The sequence below is a fragment of the Emydura macquarii genome, unplaced genomic scaffold, assembly GCF_026122565.2.
Source record: "Emydura macquarii macquarii isolate MOO-44397 ecotype Brisbane River unplaced genomic scaffold, CSIRO-AGI_Emac_v2 contig_2636, whole genome shotgun sequence".
In the NCBI taxonomy this organism is placed as follows: Eukaryota; Metazoa; Chordata; order Testudines; family Chelidae; genus Emydura; species Emydura macquarii.
Window position 1 is genome coordinate 9435303 of NW_027132773.1, and position 19479 is coordinate 9454781.

At 41.0% G+C, this 19479-nt stretch overlaps 2 protein-coding genes across 6 annotated transcripts in view; one reads left to right on the plus strand and one right to left on the minus strand.

Moving 5' to 3' along the window:
* Positions 1-2440: 2440 nt before the first annotated feature.
* Positions 2441-11112, minus strand: ATP23 (ATP23 metallopeptidase and ATP synthase assembly factor homolog). 2 transcript variants are annotated; one of them, XM_067564147.1, is made up of 6 exons: positions 10866-11112; positions 9100-9145; positions 8908-8989; positions 7403-7540; positions 5305-5388; positions 2441-2983 (listed from the first exon to the last, which is right to left on the minus strand). In XM_067564147.1, the coding sequence occupies exons 1-6, from the start codon at positions 11032-11034 to the stop codon at positions 2780-2782; spliced, it is 723 nt and encodes a 240-aa protein (XP_067420248.1). In that variant the 5' UTR covers positions 11035-11112; the 3' UTR covers positions 2441-2779. The 2 variants fall into 2 exon arrangements, with proteins under 2 accessions (XP_067420248.1, XP_067420249.1); XM_067564148.1 differs by lacking the exon at positions 10866-11112 and adding an exon at positions 10681-10698.
* A 151-nt stretch (positions 11113-11263) lies between these two features.
* The window catches only part of RPAP3 (RNA polymerase II associated protein 3), a 37494-nt gene continuing 29278 nt past the window's right edge, over positions 11264-19479 (plus strand). Inside the window, exons 1-3 of one of the 4 annotated variants that reach the window (XM_067564142.1) lie at positions 11264-11369; positions 15978-16136; positions 17500-17640. In XM_067564142.1, the coding sequence (XP_067420243.1) occupies positions 15984-16136; positions 17500-17640 (294 nt within the window). In that variant the 5' untranslated portion in view covers positions 11264-11369; positions 15978-15983. Of the gene's footprint in view, positions 11370-11851; positions 12051-12272; positions 12345-15977; positions 16137-17499; positions 17641-18305; positions 18427-19479 lie in introns of those variants that run through there. The other 3 variants (XM_067564143.1, XM_067564141.1, XM_067564144.1) reach the window with 3 other exon arrangements.

Genomic DNA, 19479 nt, shown 5'->3' on the forward strand with positions numbered 1-19479 from the left:
ATGCTCACATACTATTTTTCCCTGGCCTTGAAAGAATCTAAAAATTAATGAAAAAGTTTCAACTTGATGATTTTATATAGTCATAACTATGAAACTGCAGAACTCACTCTTCAAACTTGACTTCACTGTATCTGAGAAAACCTTAATGCTGAGTTGCCTTATCACAGAGGAATATTTATAATAAAATAATACTCTGCACTTAATAGTATAATTTATTTATAGCCTTTTATCTGGTGTTTGAGTGCCTCACGAACATTATTGAATATATTGCAATACCTCCAAGAGTATTGTGACTCCCTCAACTTATTGACATCGAGACCAACAAGTACTGAGCATCTTTGAGAAGCAGGTCAAGTTTCAAGTCCATCTAAAATTAATGACCACTTTTGAAAATAATGGCTTATCTGACTTGCCAATGAACATAGTGAATTAGTGGCAGAAATGAGAACAGAGCACTGATATCTTGAGTCTCAGGCCAGAATTTTAACCATGGAATCGTCCTACTGCTTTTGGACTAGCATAGATGTTGAAGCATTTCACAAATACTAATGAAATAAGCCTCACAACGCTTATTTGAAGCGGGCAAGTGTTGTATCCCTAATTCACAGATGAATAATCTTAGAAGGATATGCCTGTTTTCTCTTTGCTCCCACAACAAAACCTTTGTAGATGTTAAATAACTTGCACAAGGTCACATAGAAAGTTGGGCAAAAGTGAGAACAGAGCCCAAATCTCCAAATATTAGTCCCATGCCATGACCACAGATATCTGTGGAATAATTTTTTGCAGTGTTCAGCCAGCTAAATCAGCACCTACAATTAAATTAATTCAAAATTAAGCACTTCACAGTTCAGTTGTTTATTTTATTTTAGGTCATCCTAATTGTAAAATTACTGAATTTGAATTAATTTTCTTCAGGTTTGTTCTGAAGATCTCAGTGAAACTTAAAAAATCTAGCCAGATCTGAAGATCATGTGTGTGACATATAAAAAGTATGGTCACACCATGATTTCCTAAGCATTGGCATATTTTATCAAATGAGGCTCTCTGCGCCCCCTAACAGTAGCATTGATAAGAGTACCCATCACAACCTCTGACAGGTAGAGAATTTTACAAAGGTTTGTGGAAATAATCCTTCTAGTCCAGTGGTTCTCCACCTGTTTACCATTATGGGCTACATCCAATACTACCTGTATGGTTCTGAGGATGGCACATGGGCTGCAACTGTGTGCTGATTGGACCTCAGGTTAAGAACCACTGCTCTAGGGCTTGTCTTCACTTACCTTGGAGATTTGTCGGCAGTCGACCGGAGTTACGCAAGCGAGGCAAAAAACTTGCATAACTCCCATCGACTTCTCTGCTTCTCTTCTGTGCACCGACTTCACTGCACTGCTCTGACAGGAACTGCGTTCCTGTCAACGCAGTGCTATGCCACTTGAGAAGGTGGCCTTAATACATCAATTTCTGGATCGACTGAGAGGGTCTTCACTGACCACTCAGTCAATCCAGAGACGTCGATCTGACGGCGGCAAATTTGCCACCGTCAGTGATGACATAGCCTTAGTCTCAAGGCTCGTCTACACCTAAAACTTAGGTCAATCTGGCTACATCACTCAAGAGTGAAATATTCACACCCCTGAGAGACTTAATTAAGCTCCCCTAAGCCCTGATATAGGCAGTGTTAGGTTGATGAAATAATTTTTCTGTTGACCTAGCTACCATCTCTCAAGAGGGTGGATTTAAAACAGTGATAGGAAACCCTCTTTCGTTGCTGTAGCAGGTGTCTACACTACAGCAGCATAGCTGCAGTGGTGCCACTGTAGCACTTGAAATGACACAGCCTAAAACTGTTCACACAAAGTGTCAGCCTCAGCTTGGGTAGCATATGCATGTGTGCCGGCTTACACTGACACTGCCTTCCTGGTATCAGGAAGACCGGCTCTAATACAAGACAAGTCCTAAAAGGGTAGATCCACAAATGTGATTTAGGCTTTGTTACAAAAATCTAACGAGGCACCCTGTTGCCTAGTAGAATCACACCACTACTACACCAGCTGTGTTTTGTATGGAACCCAATCTGGTAGGCATCCTCTGAGTTGGCCTCTGAGCCCTACCACCACTTTGGTGAGTTAAGCAGAGGAATGCCTAGTTTGTGAATCCTGCCAGGGCTTAGGTGTGGAGTGTCATAACTTGGGAATGCACACAGCTGCCTATCAGCAAAAATGTAGGTGCTTAGGAAATGTAGGCAACTACCGGGGTAGATAGCAGCTAAGCAGAGATTTGAGGATCTAAATATTGGACTTAGGCACCTGAAGTGGCAGTTAAGCACCTAATCTTTAGTTCCCCATAGGTGGATTAGAGATCCTGATTTTAGGTACCCATTTTGAAAAAGGAATGCTCAATTTTCAATATTATATACAGACATATCTACACAACACAATTTGTAAAAATCTAAATATCTGAAAGCACTTTATTCAGTAAAGATAAAAGAAACATTCTGAAACCAATTCTTAGTTGGACTAAGCAGATTTACACATGAATTGAAACAAGCAGATTAAATCTTTGATATGTCAAATGAAACATTGGCAAACAGGTGAGGAAATATTTGGTTTACTGCTCTTGCTCATTTACTTCTAACTCATCAGTGAAACTTGGCTTTTGTGTAAACTTTCCATACAAAATTGTAGTTTACTTGCCAGAATTTCCTCTCTCCACCACCACCAGGTGTACATGCAATGTTTTCAAGTGTGACAGCACTGCTAACAATTAACAGTCTCCTTTACAAATTTGCATAATATCGATCCCGGTTCTGAAAGTCTCTGTAAGCTTGTTTTGCATCTGATTTATTGTGTGGGACTCTTCCAAATGGTTCATGATCATTGAAACAGGAGTTAAAAACTTCATCCACAGCTTTTTCTGCTGTTTCTTTGCTAACTTTTCTAACAGCCAAAATGGAGCGAATGGCTCTGTCTCGTACACAGGTCTGAGAGAAATGGGGAAAAAAATTGTAGTTACAATTTGAGGACTGAAGGTCAGAATTACAGAACCATTTTGTACAGATCTAGCCAAATATTGCTTTCTATTACACGTGCATCAATATTAAGGTTACAGTTATGTATGACAGAAGATTGACACCGTTCCTAACAGACAGATGTTAAAAACAAACTGCTGATCATTTAAATGTATTTTTCTCCCATCTAAAATTAACTATTTTATTTTCATTACACACCTAAACCTTCATGCAGTAAGAAGAAATGCAATAATTAAAATACAGTTTAAAACTCTGGCCTTATGTAAAAGAATTGTACAACGTAGACATTCACACAAGAGAAAATCTGCTCAAAGATGAACAGCTATATTTCAGTTAGCATTTTTCAACTATGATAAAACAGGAGATCTAAATGAATCAATTCCTCTGCCATCTCTCTCTCTTCCCTCATGTGGTTCCTCTCCTTGACCCCACCTTTCTGTAGCTACTGTTACATATCAGGCTTTTCCTCTAAAAAGAAAAGGATACACAGCATCCCCAAGCCACCATCAGTCATTTCTGCTCTAGATCAGCCAGTAATAGATTTATTCAAGTTCACTCTTGTAGTCTGTGCTTAAGTAAGAGTCCCACTGAAGTCTAGGAGAGCCTTTCCTGAGTAAGGGGCTGCATGTCTAACTCTATACTAAATTTATATTCTAAACTGGTTTTAGTTTAATCCTTTTGAGTCTTTCTATAGGTAGTAAACAAAAAATAAAACTTCAGTAAAAAGTCCTACTCAAAGGACATTTGTGGTCACTCTTGTTCTGTTCTTACCAGTGACCTGCTGTAATGAATTTATTAAGCAGAAATTGGAGCTGGAAGAACCATAAACCTCTAACTGAGCTCTTTTTTAAAAAATGCATTGGTTCTACCTATCCAAAAATCTGAATTTTTCTTTAAAAAAAAAAAAAAGTAACCCTTATAAAAGTGTGTTAAAATATGTTAAAGCTTGATCTTCAAGGTTCTTCTCCTTTCAGTTTTGTCCTTCATTTAGTGCACTTACATCTTCAATGGCACAGCTCTGGAATCTGTTTTTAGGGCCAGATGCTCCCCACCCAAATTAGAATAATAGAGAAAAACAAAAGCTGGTAAAAAAATAGGCAGAGAACATGCAAAGCAAAGGTAGTAAGGAAAGGCAGGAAATTCATGGTATGTTCCCAACTTCCAGCCCCAGAGAAGCCTCTTGCAGAACCACTGGATGATCAGGACTCCATGGCTCAGGGGATTTCAGAGGCAGGAGTAGAGACACAGTAGAAATCTGCACCATTGGCCAGTGAATGTAAAATTCTACCAAATGAGAATGGTATAACTTTGCACAAGTGTAAGTGGCTAAGCAAAGTGTGGGACAACAGAATCAAGGCTTATTTATAGGAGCAACATGTCCCTGGCAGCTTTCAAGGTAGGATGGAGGGGATCAACAACATAATTTGTCCCCCAAACTTTTGACTGGAGAGAAAGAAGGAGCAAGAGTAGCAGGAGGGACAGAGAGCAGTCAGGTTGCTGCTTTGTGCAGCAACACTCAGCCAACTCTTCTTTTCCTGCCAGCTGCCATTTAAGCTACTGGACTGAGTAGGAGTTTCACTGCAGCCTACTGCCAGAAAGAGCTGCTGTATCCTAGCTAGGCAGGAGAGGCTGCAGCCACTCAGCTCCATCCCTGCCACTTATGCCCCTCCTCTGAAAAGGCCTGGGAGAAACAGAAGCAGGGGGGTGAAGAGGAGTCACTACCAATCAGGCTTCCATCCTGCAGCAGTTTCTTCTCTCCCCTCCTCCTTCGAACACAGGTATAAGGTAGGAGAGGAGCCAAGTACAAGGAGATATTGTGAAGAGGGCCATGGATGGAGGAGACTCTGGGAAGAGGAGAGGGCATCTTGAGGAGCTGGAAAACATGGGAACCCTGAGCACAGATACAGGGGTGAGCTGGGTGGAATGTGGGGCAGTATTATGTGGGGAATGTAGATAAGCAGAGATATAGGGATGACTTGAGGAAAGGGAAGTACAAGTGGCAGAGAGAAAAGGAATGAAGCCTAAGAAGCAAGAGGGGAGAATGTGGGTTTTTGGGAAAGGAAGGGAAAGTAAGGTACGGGTGGGTGGACAGGAAATATAAAATTTTACAAAGGCTTACAATGATTTCCAGTCATCCACTCTTTTGCCTGTGGTAAGATTGTGGCTAGGAATTTAATAAGAGTTGGTATACTGCTGATGAACTACGATAATATTCATACTTTACTGCTCCTTAACATAAGTCACTATTATTTACAAGGCAGAGTCTTCTTTACCTGATGGTGCTGTTTTAATCCAAACTTAAACCGGGTCATTTCATTTACAAGTGAGCAGTCTCCACTGAGATTAGCAGCTCGAATCTATCATGAAAACAAAAGACCACAGAAAATAAATGGAAAACTCAGAGCGTTATAGTAAGTCTTAATGTAATTAAGTCGTTTCCAGCATTTTTCTGGTGGAGTCCCCCCACCCATTGTGCTGGATTGGGGAAGACTGAACTCTGTTTTGTCCCCCAGGTGTCAGCTATACGAGGGCATTGTTCAGTGATGATTATTCCCCCCCCCCCGATTTTGCTCTATCCTGTACTTTTCTGCTTTTTTCTTCTTTTAATTTTTTTTCTTTTTGTAATATCCCCTTCCTTCCTCCTGCCTCCCACCCCCATAGAAGGCTACATATTGCTGTGGAGGGAAAGTCCACTGGTGACTCCAGGGGACCAAGTCACACATGCTTTTGCAGCTGAAATGCATGACCAAGGAGTAGAGAAGAGAAACTTAGAGCCACTGCTTGAATTTGAATACGCTATGAGATGTTCCTGCTGCGATTTGCATTCGGGGCTGCTTTATGAGAAAGGAAGGCAGGCAAGTGGTTTTCAAACAACCACCCGCTGCATTTTCCACAGTAGCAGGAACGTAGCTGAATTAAGAGCAGGACTGACTTAGCTTCATGCATATTTCTCCATCCATTGATGTTCTTTTTCTCTGCCTCACATTTTCTTTCCGTCCTCTAGGCTAGTCTGGGGCCTCCCTAGTGTGGCCTGCCTTCTGAGATGGGAAACACTGCTCTAGTAGTTTAAAAAAAAAATTTTTTTTTTTTTTTGGAAATCATGTGCAGGGAAAAAAAATTGTTTCATAAGAGGAAGCTAGTATTTGTATTTGGTGAATTTAAAAAATAGTTTGAAGGGCAAAAGTTGTTTGGACACACAACAAAGAAAAAAAGGGCCACTGTGATTGTATACAACCAAAACGTATAAGCAAGCAATTCCCAGAAAAAAAGCATGAGTCCAATCTTGTGTTAAATCTTATATCCTAATTTGATGTTCAGCACTTAGATACTTTGATTGTCTCTTAGAGATTTATAGAGTGCCAAACAGCAGGTTGGCAGATAATGATATTTCTGAATTCCAGAGTGGCTTTACTGATACTGTATATCTGGCTACTAGACACTAAACCAAATTCATTTTCAAGAAAAATTACAGAAATAAAAGCTGACTTCCACTTAAAGAGCATCTTCTTCAGATAAAATAAATGCAAACACAATATACCTTTATGAAATCTGGCTTGTGTATTCTTAAATGTTTTAAACAACTAAAATGACACAGATGCCATTTAACGCTATACAATTGCATTATCTTGATTATGGTATGGAATAAAATTTTTGTAATAGTGAGGAGATTTTCTACTTTGTCAATATGACAAAGATGACATTTGCATGGAAATATATTTCACATAGTTCTAGTTCATATTCCAAAATGAACTATTAGTAACCTGTGTAAGTAGCTTAGTTTCATTTCATAATCCATTTAGTTTTCCAGAAGACACAAGCAACTATTCTCCCCTCAATAATGATCTGGAGGTAACCACTCTCCAGCAAAGGATTAGGATGTCCTGAACAGAGGTTTATGATTATTAGGGTTACAGTCAATGTAACAATAAGTAAATATTTCACAGAAAGTTACTTTTGTTATTAACCTTACTTTTGAACTCTAATATACTACTGTGAAAATGATACAAAATATTAATTTATTTGTAGAAAAAGGAACTTTATTAATACTGTACTATCATCTACATACTTTATTCTGTAGCTATTGAAATGTGATTATGTTCACTTTGTCACATATCAGAAACAGACAAATATGTATTATGTATTAACGTTTGTTAACTTCTAGAAGTATTTCAATTTGTAATTTGAACATATCTAGTCTCTAGATTGAACCAAAAGAAGAAAAAAAAAGGATGCAGAAAGGAGTTATACTGAATTATGTTTGGATAGAACAGAATGTTTGGCTCAGCATGAAACACCTCTAATAATGACCAGTAAGTAATACTCAGACTCAATCGAGAAGTCTACTTGTGTGTGACAAGCATGTTGACTTACCTCTGAACAGGCTAAATGTTTGACATTGCTGAACCAGTCAACATGTGCACGACAATGATCAAAAGAATGAATCAGTTCATGTGTAACCACTCGGTTCATATAGGATTGTTGGTGAATATTGTTCTGGCACAGAACAATCTATGAAGAAAAAATATACTAAAGACAATACTAAAAATATTAAAGACAAGATATACCACATCTACCACTTCCCCCCTTTCACAAGGCTTGTTACCCTGTCAAAGAAAGTTATTAGGTTGGTTTGACATGATTTGTTCTTGACAAATCCATGTTGACTGTTAGTTATCACCTTCCTATCTTTGAGGTGTTTGCAAATTGATTGCTTGATGATTTGCTCCATTATCTTTCCAAGTACTAGAGTCAAGATGACTTGTCTGTAATTCTCCACATTGGCCTTATTTCCCTTTTCATAGACTGGCACTATATTGGTCCTCTTCCAGTCCTCCGGAATCTCTCCAATCTTCCACAAGTTTTTGAAGATAATCATTAATGGCTCAGATTTCTCCTCAGTCAGCTCCTTGAGTATTCTAGGATGTATTCCATTATATTGGTTGGTTCCAATGTGGTCAGGTAGGTATTAGCAATGAACCTTTTAAGAGTTTACTTTTTATACCTTTTAACAAACAAGTGATGTCATTGCCAATTACCGACTTCAGCTAAAAAACAATTTGAGACACTGAGCCCTTATTTACAGTCTTAATCCAGATAAGATTTACAACCTCTTTTCTCCCCAAGGATTTTCCTCCTTATCTCTTCTCCCCCTTCTTGTAGGCCAATGGTTTTTCCTTTGCATAAGGGTTCACATAGGCCCTAATTTTTGAGGTAACACTGGTATGTGGGGTTGGTAAGCCATGTTGGCTCATTTTAAAAACAGTTTCTCTTTTTTATTTAAAACTACCTGCACTCACCTCTATCAGTCTTTTCAGAAACTTTCATTTAATTTATTAATTATTCTTTGAACCAGACATTCTCCCATACTTCATTCCTTCTGGCCTTATAGCTCATTATTTTCAGGCCTTCCTTCTACTTGCTAATCAGGGCCTTTCTTTACAACATATATATTTCTTTAGTTAAATTTAAGGCCAACCTTAATTCTTTAATTTCATATCTATCCTACAATCCCTCAAAGACCCAGGGCAGGTCACCTGCAACACTTAGGACTTTGAGGATCCCACCATTTTTCTCCATTAACCACAACTTCAGCCTGCTGTGTACCATTACCAATATCTCCATATTTTGCGTCATTTTACATACATTAAAAATAACTCTTCCATAGTGCTTTTCATTAGCAGAGCTCAAAGCACTTGACAAAGAAGCATCATTATCTAAGCACAAGCAGGGGTCTATCAGATTTTAGTTACCTTTCTTTTAAGGATTTAACTCAAACTTCCAACATCATTTAAAAATCTGATTTTGATTATAAATGCATTTTCTTCTATCTTCTTTTTCATTTCGTGGGTATTAAAACATTCAAAATCAATGCCCACCTGTGATGTTGCAGAATCAAAACCTCCACCAACACTCCCATCACAGTCTTCACACACAAAGTGCCGATCTTTATAAACAGTACTGAAAGGTCAAGAAGTATGAAGTTAAAGGCAAGTTTTAAATATGATTGCTAAAAAATTCCATTTACTACAGAAGTTAATCTAAAACACACAAGCCAGAGGTGGACCTACCAGCCAGAATGCTTCATAGCAGCAAGAAGAAGTTGAGCATATGGACCTAGAAAAACATGGTTGCAATCAATTTCTCTAGACAAAAATTTTGTACAGCAAGTAAAGTTCAGTAATTTATTACACAAAAGGTAATTAAGAAGTGAGCACTATACAATTAATATTTATATGGTGATAATTTGACACTGTATTTTAAACTAAGTACATTGTGACTTTCTTTGGAAAATCACTGGATCAGAAGTCAATTTACAATTATCCCAGTTCAGGTTGATGAAAAGTGACATTCAAAGTCATACAATGCTCAATCTACTGTAGGGCACACAAGATGTTATTTAGATAGCAGATGCTTGCGTAGATGAGTCCTGTACGGAATTTAGCATAATGTCAGGCCAGACCTACACCTAAAACGTAGGTCGTCCTAGCTACGGCCTCTCGGTGGATTTATTACAGCAATGAGAAAACCACTTTCCAACACTGTAGTAAGTGTGTACACTACAGTGGTATAGCACTTATAATATAGACCCAGCTTCAGTGTAAAATAATGGAGACTATGCGTAGAATCAGTATATGCCCTCAATCTGTAGGAGAGAAAGTAGAGCTGCAGGAAAAGGCCTTCTGGGACAAAGAATACATAGCAGCCACTTTTGGAAGGTTATTTTCTTCACTTACTTAACCAGACTTAGTGCAGATAGGGAAGATGAACAAGATACGTTACATAGCAAGACAAAAGCTCAAGAACACTAACAGGGCTTTTTAGAGGCGATCACTTTAACAGAAACATTTGGTTAATCACAAACCAATTCCTGTATCTAATCACAGATGCCAGAAGCTCCAAATGTCTCCTCCCTCCCGTTCACTGGCTGCCAAAATCAATACCTCCAGCTTCTATTTTGAGAACATATTAACAGAAACATCCTCAGCACATTTAAAACTGTTAGGGCAAAGCAAGCTAAACGGAAGTTATAATTAACCAAAGAGGCGGTGCTGACAGCATTCCTATTTCCAGGCTGCATTTAGGAAACCCATCCATTTTTAATAGAAATGAAGCTGCCACAAAGTTGCTAGCTGCCTTTCCGCAGTGCCACAGCCACTAGAGATCTTTGCTGCAGGAGTAGGTGACAGATTACTGTCACCTTTGGGGGCCTACATTCAATCGCCAAAGGAAATACACGTGGGGCTCCTGTAACCAAACCACCATAGCGTTTGGCCGCTGTGGCACGGATGAAGCGCTACCTATTTCTGGCTAAGCCACCGCCCAGCCCTAGAACCAGGGGGCGCAATTCACCCTCTCCAGCCCCCCAGCCGTTTTCATCCACAGGCGTCTGGCGGCGCGCACCGCAGCCCCCGCTGCTCGCCCGGCGGCCGGTTCGGGCTAGCGCCAGCAGCGCCACAAGCCCCACCGCCTCGACTAAAGCCGATGAGACACATCTCAGCGGCCGGCGGCCGACCCAGCCGCAGAGCCGAGGGTCAAAGGCGGGGCCAGGCCGCGGAGCGGGGGAAGCAGGAGAGCTGCGGACACAGAAACAAGGCAAGGGCTCGCCGAGTGCGGGGCGGGCAGACTCGGTGCACGGCGCGGAAACCCACCTGCCTGCGCCCGCCGAGCGCCGGGGGGCCCCGCCAGAGCTGCCCGAGCGGGGCTGGCGTGTGACCGAGAGGGATCGGAAACCCGCGGCCCCGGCAGGAGACGCTCCGCGCCCCCGAGTCCGCCCCACGCCAACGCCGCGGGTGGCGCTGCCAGAGCCCGGGCGCCCCCGCCCCCCGGTGCCTACTTGTGTCCAGGGCGATCCGCAGCATCAGCCGGCACTTGTGGTTGAAGGTGAAGAGGCTCGTGGACAGGAAGCTGCGCTGCGGCGTGGCCTCGTCGCGGTGCCGCTCCGGAAAGAGCCGGTAGCCGAAATCCTCCCCTTCGGCCTCCGGCGGCGGCTGACTCTGATCCATGAGCCCTGCTCCCCGGGCCCCCCTCGCGGGCCTGCCTGCCGGCCGGGCTCGCTTCGCCTCAGCCCCCAGCCGGCTGGCAGCGAGCGACCCGCTGTTCCCGCCCGCCCCTAAGCAAAGGTCACCGCCAGCGCCGCCCCGCCAATCACAGGGCCGGCTGCGCGTCACGTGGCCACCGAGCCGGGGGCGGTGCCTGTAGCCCTGACACCGCCGGCAGAGGAAGGCCCAGGAGCGGGCGGGGGGTGACCGACCGACCGACCGCGGGCACCGGGCGGGGCTGCGTGGGGCGCAGCCGGGCCGAGGCCCAGTCGCGGCCGTTGGGGGCATTGGGAACGCGGGTGAGTGGGGCCCGCACCAGCCGCGGTGCGCTCTGGGAAGGGGCGGCCGCGGTGTGCAGCGCCAGTGGCGGCGGGAGGAGGCGGCGGTACCCGGCGCAGGTGGGGCCCGTGGGGCGGCGGTTTCAGCCTGTCTAAGGGCCGGGCGGCTGAGCTCCCCGCCGGGGATGAGTCCGAGCAGCCCCGTTTGCTCCCCCCTGGGCCAGAGAGCGGCCGCACCGGCTGAGGGCACTGGAGGCTCGAGGGACCCTGGCCTGCCCCGTCTCGGCTTGCCCCTTCTCCCTTCCTCATCAGGGCACCTCGGGATACCGGTGGGCTGCTGACCTGGTCTGTAGAGGGGAAACTGAGGCACGGAGAGATTAAGGTCTGGGCCAACAAAGGCACTTAGGCGTTGCAACGCCGAGCATCCTAGAAACTCGTAGGAACAGCACTGGTATCCACAGAGCCTGAGATAGGTGCCTAGACACCTGTCCGGTGCATGGGAGAGTTAGGTGCTGTGATCTACACAGCCCCGCATGCTAGGCAGGGGGAGCCTGCTTAAATAGCCAGTGGGAGGTGTGGATGACTGGTGTGTCCTAAGGGTTGCCCCTCTCACAGGGTTAAGGTGCCTCAGTCTGGGCTGTGAGGAGGTGCCTATCTCTGCTAGTGATCCATAGCCAGGAACTTATCTCTTGGAGTAAGCAGGTGAGTGCGCTAACCCCTCAGTTAGGAGATAGTCTGATGTGCGGCTCTCTGAGGCTACGGCAACACTGACAGCGGCAAAGTCACCGCCGTCAGATCAATTTCTCTAAATCGACTGAGCGGTCAGTGAAGACCCGCTCAGTTGATTCAGTAATTGACGTATTAAGACCACCTTCACAAGTGGCTTAGCGATGTATCGATGGGAACGTGCTTCCCGTTGGCGCAGTGCGGTGAAGATGGCACACAGAAGAGAAGTGGATGGGAGTTACGCAAGTCGACTGTCACCAAATCTCGGAGGTAAGCAGTCTTCTATGCTGAAGCTGCTCTACGTTGGATCAATGCTTAAATAGTCATTGGCCACAGAGAGAGAGAATGGGACTGACTGTAGCTTGAAAGTTAGGGCACCCACCTGGGAAGGGGGAGACCCCAGGTCCAGTCTCCTTCCTCCAATGACTGTTTAAGTATATATCCAAAGTGGAGCAGGAGGAGAGATTGAGGGTGCCTCACATCAAAATATTCCATTGTTCAGTGATTAGAGTATCCTCCTGAGAGGTTGGAGGTCCCTGCTCAAATCTTTCCTCCCAATCAGGCAGAAGAGGGGGGGGAGGAATTGAACCCAGATTGTCTACATCCCAACTGACCACTGGGCTAAAATTATAAGCCAAGCATATTTTGAATTGGACCTGATCTGGTAGGTACCACCAGGCCACCTACCCGACTGGGTTCTACCCACAAGATAGGCAGATGAATGCCCATCTTCCTTTGGTTCGTGGATTACTCAGGGATTAGACATCAAGATGCCTAGAATGAGGCAGCAGTGTACATGCCCAGAGGAGAAATTTAGATGCAGAGGGAACTTGGAAACTTGGGCACCAACTGAGTTTAGGCACTTGTGGGGTTCAGTGGGAGTTTTTTTTAAGTGCCTAAATTTAAGTTTAGGTACCTAAGTACCTTTGTGGATCAGGGTCTATGTGACTTGCCCAAGATTGCACAGGAAGTCTGTGACAGAGCTGTCAATTAAATCTAGGTCTCCTGCCTCCCAATCCAATGACCAGCTCACTTTAACCACTTTCTCCTCCTCACTTCCTTTGTGCACATAGCTGTATAGGTCCTGTACATTAATTTAGCAGCATGTCTTTTCAGCACATGCCTGAGGAATAATGTGCAAAATATCATAATTTGTTCACAAAGGACCCTTTCCTTTTTCACCCTTGTTAAAGGCTTCCCTGATTAATATCTCTTATGGTCAGCTGCATGTGGAGAGGTATGAATAGAGAGACTGTAATATGCAAAGGAATTCCAATTTTTCTGCTTATGCCCCTATCCTCCAAACTCTTATACATACTAGTACACTTTATCGGATACTTAATTAACAGGATCAATGCCAGAAAGGGACCTGAACGTCGGTGTGCTCAGATCAATGAAGACCTCTGCTCATTGTGCAGTTATGATTCAAAAAGCAAATAGTATGTTATGAAGCATAAGAAACAGGATAGGGAATAGCAAGAAGAAGGAGACATTCAGTGCTATAGAAGGGTGCCAAATTCAACACTAAGATTTTTTTCACACAACACAACTAGATTATGGCACTCAGTATCACAGGATGTCATTGAGGCCAAGAAATTTGCAGGATTCAAAGACATTTATATAGACATCAAGAATATCCAGAGTTGTTATAGTTAATGGTTACCAAAAAAGAATAAGAAGGGATATAAAACTTAATTCGTAAAGGTTTAAAACAATGTGTAACTTTTACAGATTAGGATGAGACCTTCATGGAGGACAGGTTATCTCACATCTGTTTATTGCTGGATTTCTTGCATGATCCTCTGAAGCATCTGGTGCCAGCCACTTTGGAGACAGGATATTGGACCATGGGTCAGATCCAATGCAACAATTCTTATGTTCCAATGAGTTCTAAATTAATTGTAATGATTTAGGAGAATGACTTGGGCATCATTCAGGACAGCTGAAAGAAAGCTTCTGTTCAATGTACAGCAGTGGTCAAAAAAAGCAAACAGAAAGTTACAATATATAAGGAATGTGGGTTAATGACAATTAAAATATTATATATTTATTTTAGGTAAGGCTGTCTAATGTTAGAATCTGGTCACCCTGTCTCAAAACAGATGTAGCAGAAATAGGAATCTAGGACTATGAAAACTTTTTAAGGTATGGAGAGAGTAAAGAGATTTAGTAGTACCTAGCTGAGAAAGTAAAAGATAACAGGTGACGTGATAGTAATATACAAAATAGTGACTGGTAGCAGAGACAGTGAATTGGATACTCCTCACCTTCTGTCACAAAGCAGGACCAAAGGGGACATTCAATTAACTTTAAAGAAAACAAAACTGATAAAAATAAATATTTTTTTACATGGCAGTTGAACAATAATCAACTATTTGTATTGCATCACTACCAACGGAGACCTGGAATTTAGGAAGATTCCAAAAATATTGAACATCCCCAGTGATATTGGATATGGTAAACAATATTAAAAACCACATGTTTCAGGGTATAAACCAATGGCTAACTGACAGGGGTTAGAAAGACACTTCCTCTGTGGGAAGATTATTGACTATTATTCCATTATTGACCAAAATTTCTTTCATCTTTTTTGGAAGCATCTCGTACTGGCCACTGTCAATGACAGGACATTGGACTAGATGAATCACTGGTTTGATTTATTCTAGAAATTTCTGTGTTCCTATAAAATTAAATTCTTGTCTTATTGGATGTCCCCTTGTACTTCTTATAGAGACATATTTTTCCTAAAGCACATTATATGTATGATTTACCTGTGAACACCTTCTATAGCTTGTATGTTAAAATTGGTTGTGAACTGCTATGATATAATACTTCTGTTTGTCCTGCCAACATTTTACACTTAATTTTTAATGCCTAATTAAATTGTTTACTGACTTCAAGATGTCCGCACTTGTGTCCTTTCAACCTTCTGTGCCAATGAAAAATACCAATAACTTTCTAATTAAATATTACATAGCTAAAATATTTATTTAAAATTATTTCATTTAAAATACTTTTAGAGGCTTCAATATTTCGGTGACAATGAAATTAGCGAAGGATGGGAAGTGTACTGGAATGGGAAGCGTACTGGAAATAAGCTAGCAAGATTGATCGGGGAAAAGTTTGGCTTGTTTATTTTAAACATGAATGGTACATTTTGTTACAAGTTGCATGTCTGTAGGTTCGGGAGGAGAGAACAAAAGACTATGGAAGGAGCAAAGTCAGAGAGGTTAGATGAGGGATTTCACTTAAAATGCAAATAGTTCTGTAAACTAAACAAAATCCTGTTAATTTAAAACTCAGCTTTAAGTGCCTCCCCCATTCCTATTAGTTAAAATGAAAGAACATATTTAAACCTACTTAAAAATGTTAAATTCATCAGATTTCCTGCCTCTATCCAGAGACAAGGCAGCATCTATATAGAATTGTGTACATTTTATAGCTGCACATTTTTTGTTACATGTTAACTTTTAAAAGCCAATTTTCTTGTTTTTCACACAAGATTGTAACACTGCAAAGTTTTGAAAAATTGCTGAAGGGATGTTTCCTTTATAATACAAGATCACATAGTTCTGGATATCTCCTTGGCTTGCTTTTTAAAGAAGCCATACACCTTGTCCACAGTAATGAAAAAGATGACGTATTTCTTTTGAAATGTTTCAGTATGTCAGAATAGTAACAACTTTCCTTCATTTTCCAGAGATATAATAACTTGTTCTCTTCTCACCTCCTTATGTTTTCGTACAATGTCTTTGCTTATACTGGTGGAAAGATTCAGTCATGCATGCAAAATAATTCAGTCAAGTTCAGACATGATTTTTCTTCTCATTTTATTGAAACTAATTTCCTTCAGTAAAAGCTTTTGATTCTCATAAAAAACTATTTTTTCCCCAAATTCAACAGGTAACAATGACTTCACCAAATAAAGCCCTGGAGCTACAGCTGCAAATGAAGCAAAATGCTGAAGAGCTGCATGATTTTGTGAGAGAATTAGAAAGCTGGGAAAAAGATATTAAGCAAATGGATTCTGAACTGAGGAAAGAGAGTGGTGTCCCAGAAGAGGTAAATTCAGGAGTCCAATCTCAATATTAACACAGCTATTCATAAAAAGTGGTGGTATTTGTTTAATAATTTCTCATTTAGTTTTGTTTTTCTTTGCACAGATTAAGATCCAAAGTGATTTTCATTTTAAAGTTGATCTAGGGGTACGTTACTGCTGCTCCTCAAGGATATTCCATAAAGAAGCTCAGTCTCTCCTAAAACACTTTTTTTTTTTTTTACCAGCAACATATATAATGAAAGTACATGCAATGCTACCCTGCTGCATAAAGTATTTATTTACGTTGGGTCAAATCCTCTTTGATTTACTCTTATGAATAGATCCACTCAAATAATGTTCATGCTGATGCTGTCCACAAACTGATGAATAGGTTATCCTTATGGGCAGTATAAATCTAACAGGAAGTATTAGAATGCAATATTAAAAATACAAACATTAAGGTGTTTACCATAGCTGAACTTCCTTGTGTATGTAAAACAAGATTCAGTTCATTTTTGGACCTTAACTTCAGACATAAATAAAGATGTATAATATTTTGGATAAAAAGAAAAGATGAGCAAAATAAACCCTGTAATATGCATATTTGACTGGGAAAATTCATTGTGCTGATTCTGTAAATTTCCATATGCCTTTTTTCCCCTCTAGGGAAAAAAAAACATTTAAAAAGTCAGTGGCATGTTTCATACAAATATTAATTAATCATATGAGTGCAGAGGGTGAATTCCTGTCCTTACTGAAGTCAATGGGAGTTATGCCATTTATCAATGGAGCCAGGATTCCACACAAAGTTACTCTGCATAGAAATAAACCATGTACCTCCACATATTTTAGTGGTTGTTAAATTCTTTTACAGTTTTAAACTAAAGTATCAGTTTACTTTTAGAGGGCCAAATCCTATTTGCCTTCTTATGCAGGGAGCCCTCTGATGTCAACGGGACTTCAGAGTCTTTTGTGGTACTAGTTGACAAACGGTTTCCTTTAAATGTGTTAGACTCAATTTTAATTTTAGATTCAGGTTTCCCTAAATCTATCTTACCTTAAAATTGTGATACTGAAATGGCTTATGCATTTTCATTTATGTTTATGCACAAAAATTTGCATTTTCAAAAATACTATGAGTATTAAAGTTTACAGACTCTTTTAAAAGATAAAGCCAGTAATTTGTTGATGGTAAGAAAAGCTCTACTACCTTAAATTTGCCTTCACCTTTGACACGCAGTTTTCAATCATCTTTTGTTTAACCCCCCACCCCAGTATTTTATTGTAAATTTTATCATACCGCATCTGAAAAGAAATCTCATAACTATTTCTCTATTAAGTTATTAATAAATAAAACTACACTGAAATAACTGTTTTTCTACCTAGAATTTACCACCAATTCGAAATGAGACATATAGAAAAAAGAAGAAGAACAAAGCTAAAGTACCTTCAAAGAAAACCACTGAGGAAAACAAAAAAAACAAAATAAAATCTTATGACTATGAAGCCTGGGGAAAGCTTGATGTGGTAAGTTATTCCAGCCATACTCATTTTTATATACACATTTATCTCATGCATCATACCCAATTAATACTATTGTTTAATATTATATTGCATTAGTGCCTAGAGGCCTGCTTGGTTGGCCCGCCAGGACTCTTATTACCAACCTTCAGTATGCTGACGACTCTGCTATCCTTGCACACACCAAGGCTGACTTGCAATCCTCCCTAGATCTCTTCTTAGGTACCTGTCATACGCTAGGACTGTGCCTCAACATTGGGAAGACTAAGGTGCTCCACAAGCTTGCCCCAGCACAGGTTGACACCCTTCTACTACAAATTGTCATTGGCGATGAACCCCTGAAAACGTTGAGTGTTTCCCTTTACACCTTGGTAGCCACCTCTCCCAGGCATCCAACCTTGATATGGACATTGGGCATAGGATCTGTTGTGCCAGCACATCCTTCAGAAAGTTGCTCAATTGTGTCTTTATTGACACACATCTGCAGATGGAAACTAAGATTCTTCTCTAAAATGCAGAGGTCATCCCCACTATTCTTTATGGGTGTCAGACATGGGTAACATATAGAAGCCATCTTAAGCAACTAGAGTGGTACCAGCCGCGCCTGCGTAGGAAGATTCTCTCTATTGGATGGGAAGACCCTTGCACCAATGCCAGCATTCTCTCTGCAGCTAACATCAACAAGTGTTGAGAAGATTATGAAACATCAAGTTTGCTGTTGGACTGGTCATTGTGTGCGGATGGCTGATACTTGTCTTCCAAAGCAAGTCCTCTTTTCTCAACTTAGTCATGGTAAGAAGATCCACGGGGGACTGAGGAAACTCTACTAGGATACCCTGAAAATATATCTTAAGAAGGGAGGCATTGATTCAATGAATTGGGAAAAGCTGGCTGCAATAGACCGCAATGGTGTCACATCCTATATCAAGCCTCAGCTTGTTTTGTAGAGAATCACTTTGCTGAAGAGGCTGAGAAACGGCAGAGGAGGAAGGAAAGTGTACAGCATCCTAGCCAGCAGTTGTGCTCTTGCCAAGCAATCACCTGCTCCAAACAGCTTACAGTGGTCCTTGAAAAGATGTGAAATAGGATACTATTATTTATTTAAGTACATTAGGTATGTCCTATTCCACAGTAATTATGCTCTGCTCTAGCTTCTGTGATAAACTTTTGTCTTTATTTTTAAAACCATTTTTTCTTAAAGTGTTTCATTTTACATGTAAAATCATTCTACAAGAGGTAGTTCACAGGAGGAGGAGAAAAGCATGTGAGGAAAATCTTTAACATCTTTGTTGTGCCTTTTTATTGAGGTATTGCTTAAAGGCAGTACACATATTTTTAAAAAATATTTTGACATTTCAGCTTATTACTGTAATGTATGAATAAGTTTTGTGATGATAAAATAATATATTCAGAAAATTAATTTCCTAAAGTACCTGCAACAACCTGAGTTCATGAGCTCATGGTGCTTCTGCTGCTGTTGACATTGTAAACATCCAGACCAATGCAAGAAATGTATTGAATTAAGCTGTTCTGTAAAGGCTGCACACGTTCTGTTAATTATTTGGAAGCAAGCAAATTTAACCTGTGAAAGCTTTTTGGAGCTGAAGTCTTTTTAGCATAGTGTTTCTTAACTAGGTTCCTGAAGTGAAAACAGAACGGTGTTTAAAAGGAATGGAAACCTTCAGGATACCAGTAGGATGCCTATTATGAATTTTAGTCTCAGGTTTCTCATTGGATATGTCTGACTAATGCAACACAGTTAGCTTTACCCAAGGAGTTGAAATCTCCAGCTTCTGTATGATGTTCAGATGGCTATTTAAAATTTTTTTTTAAATTTTGATTACA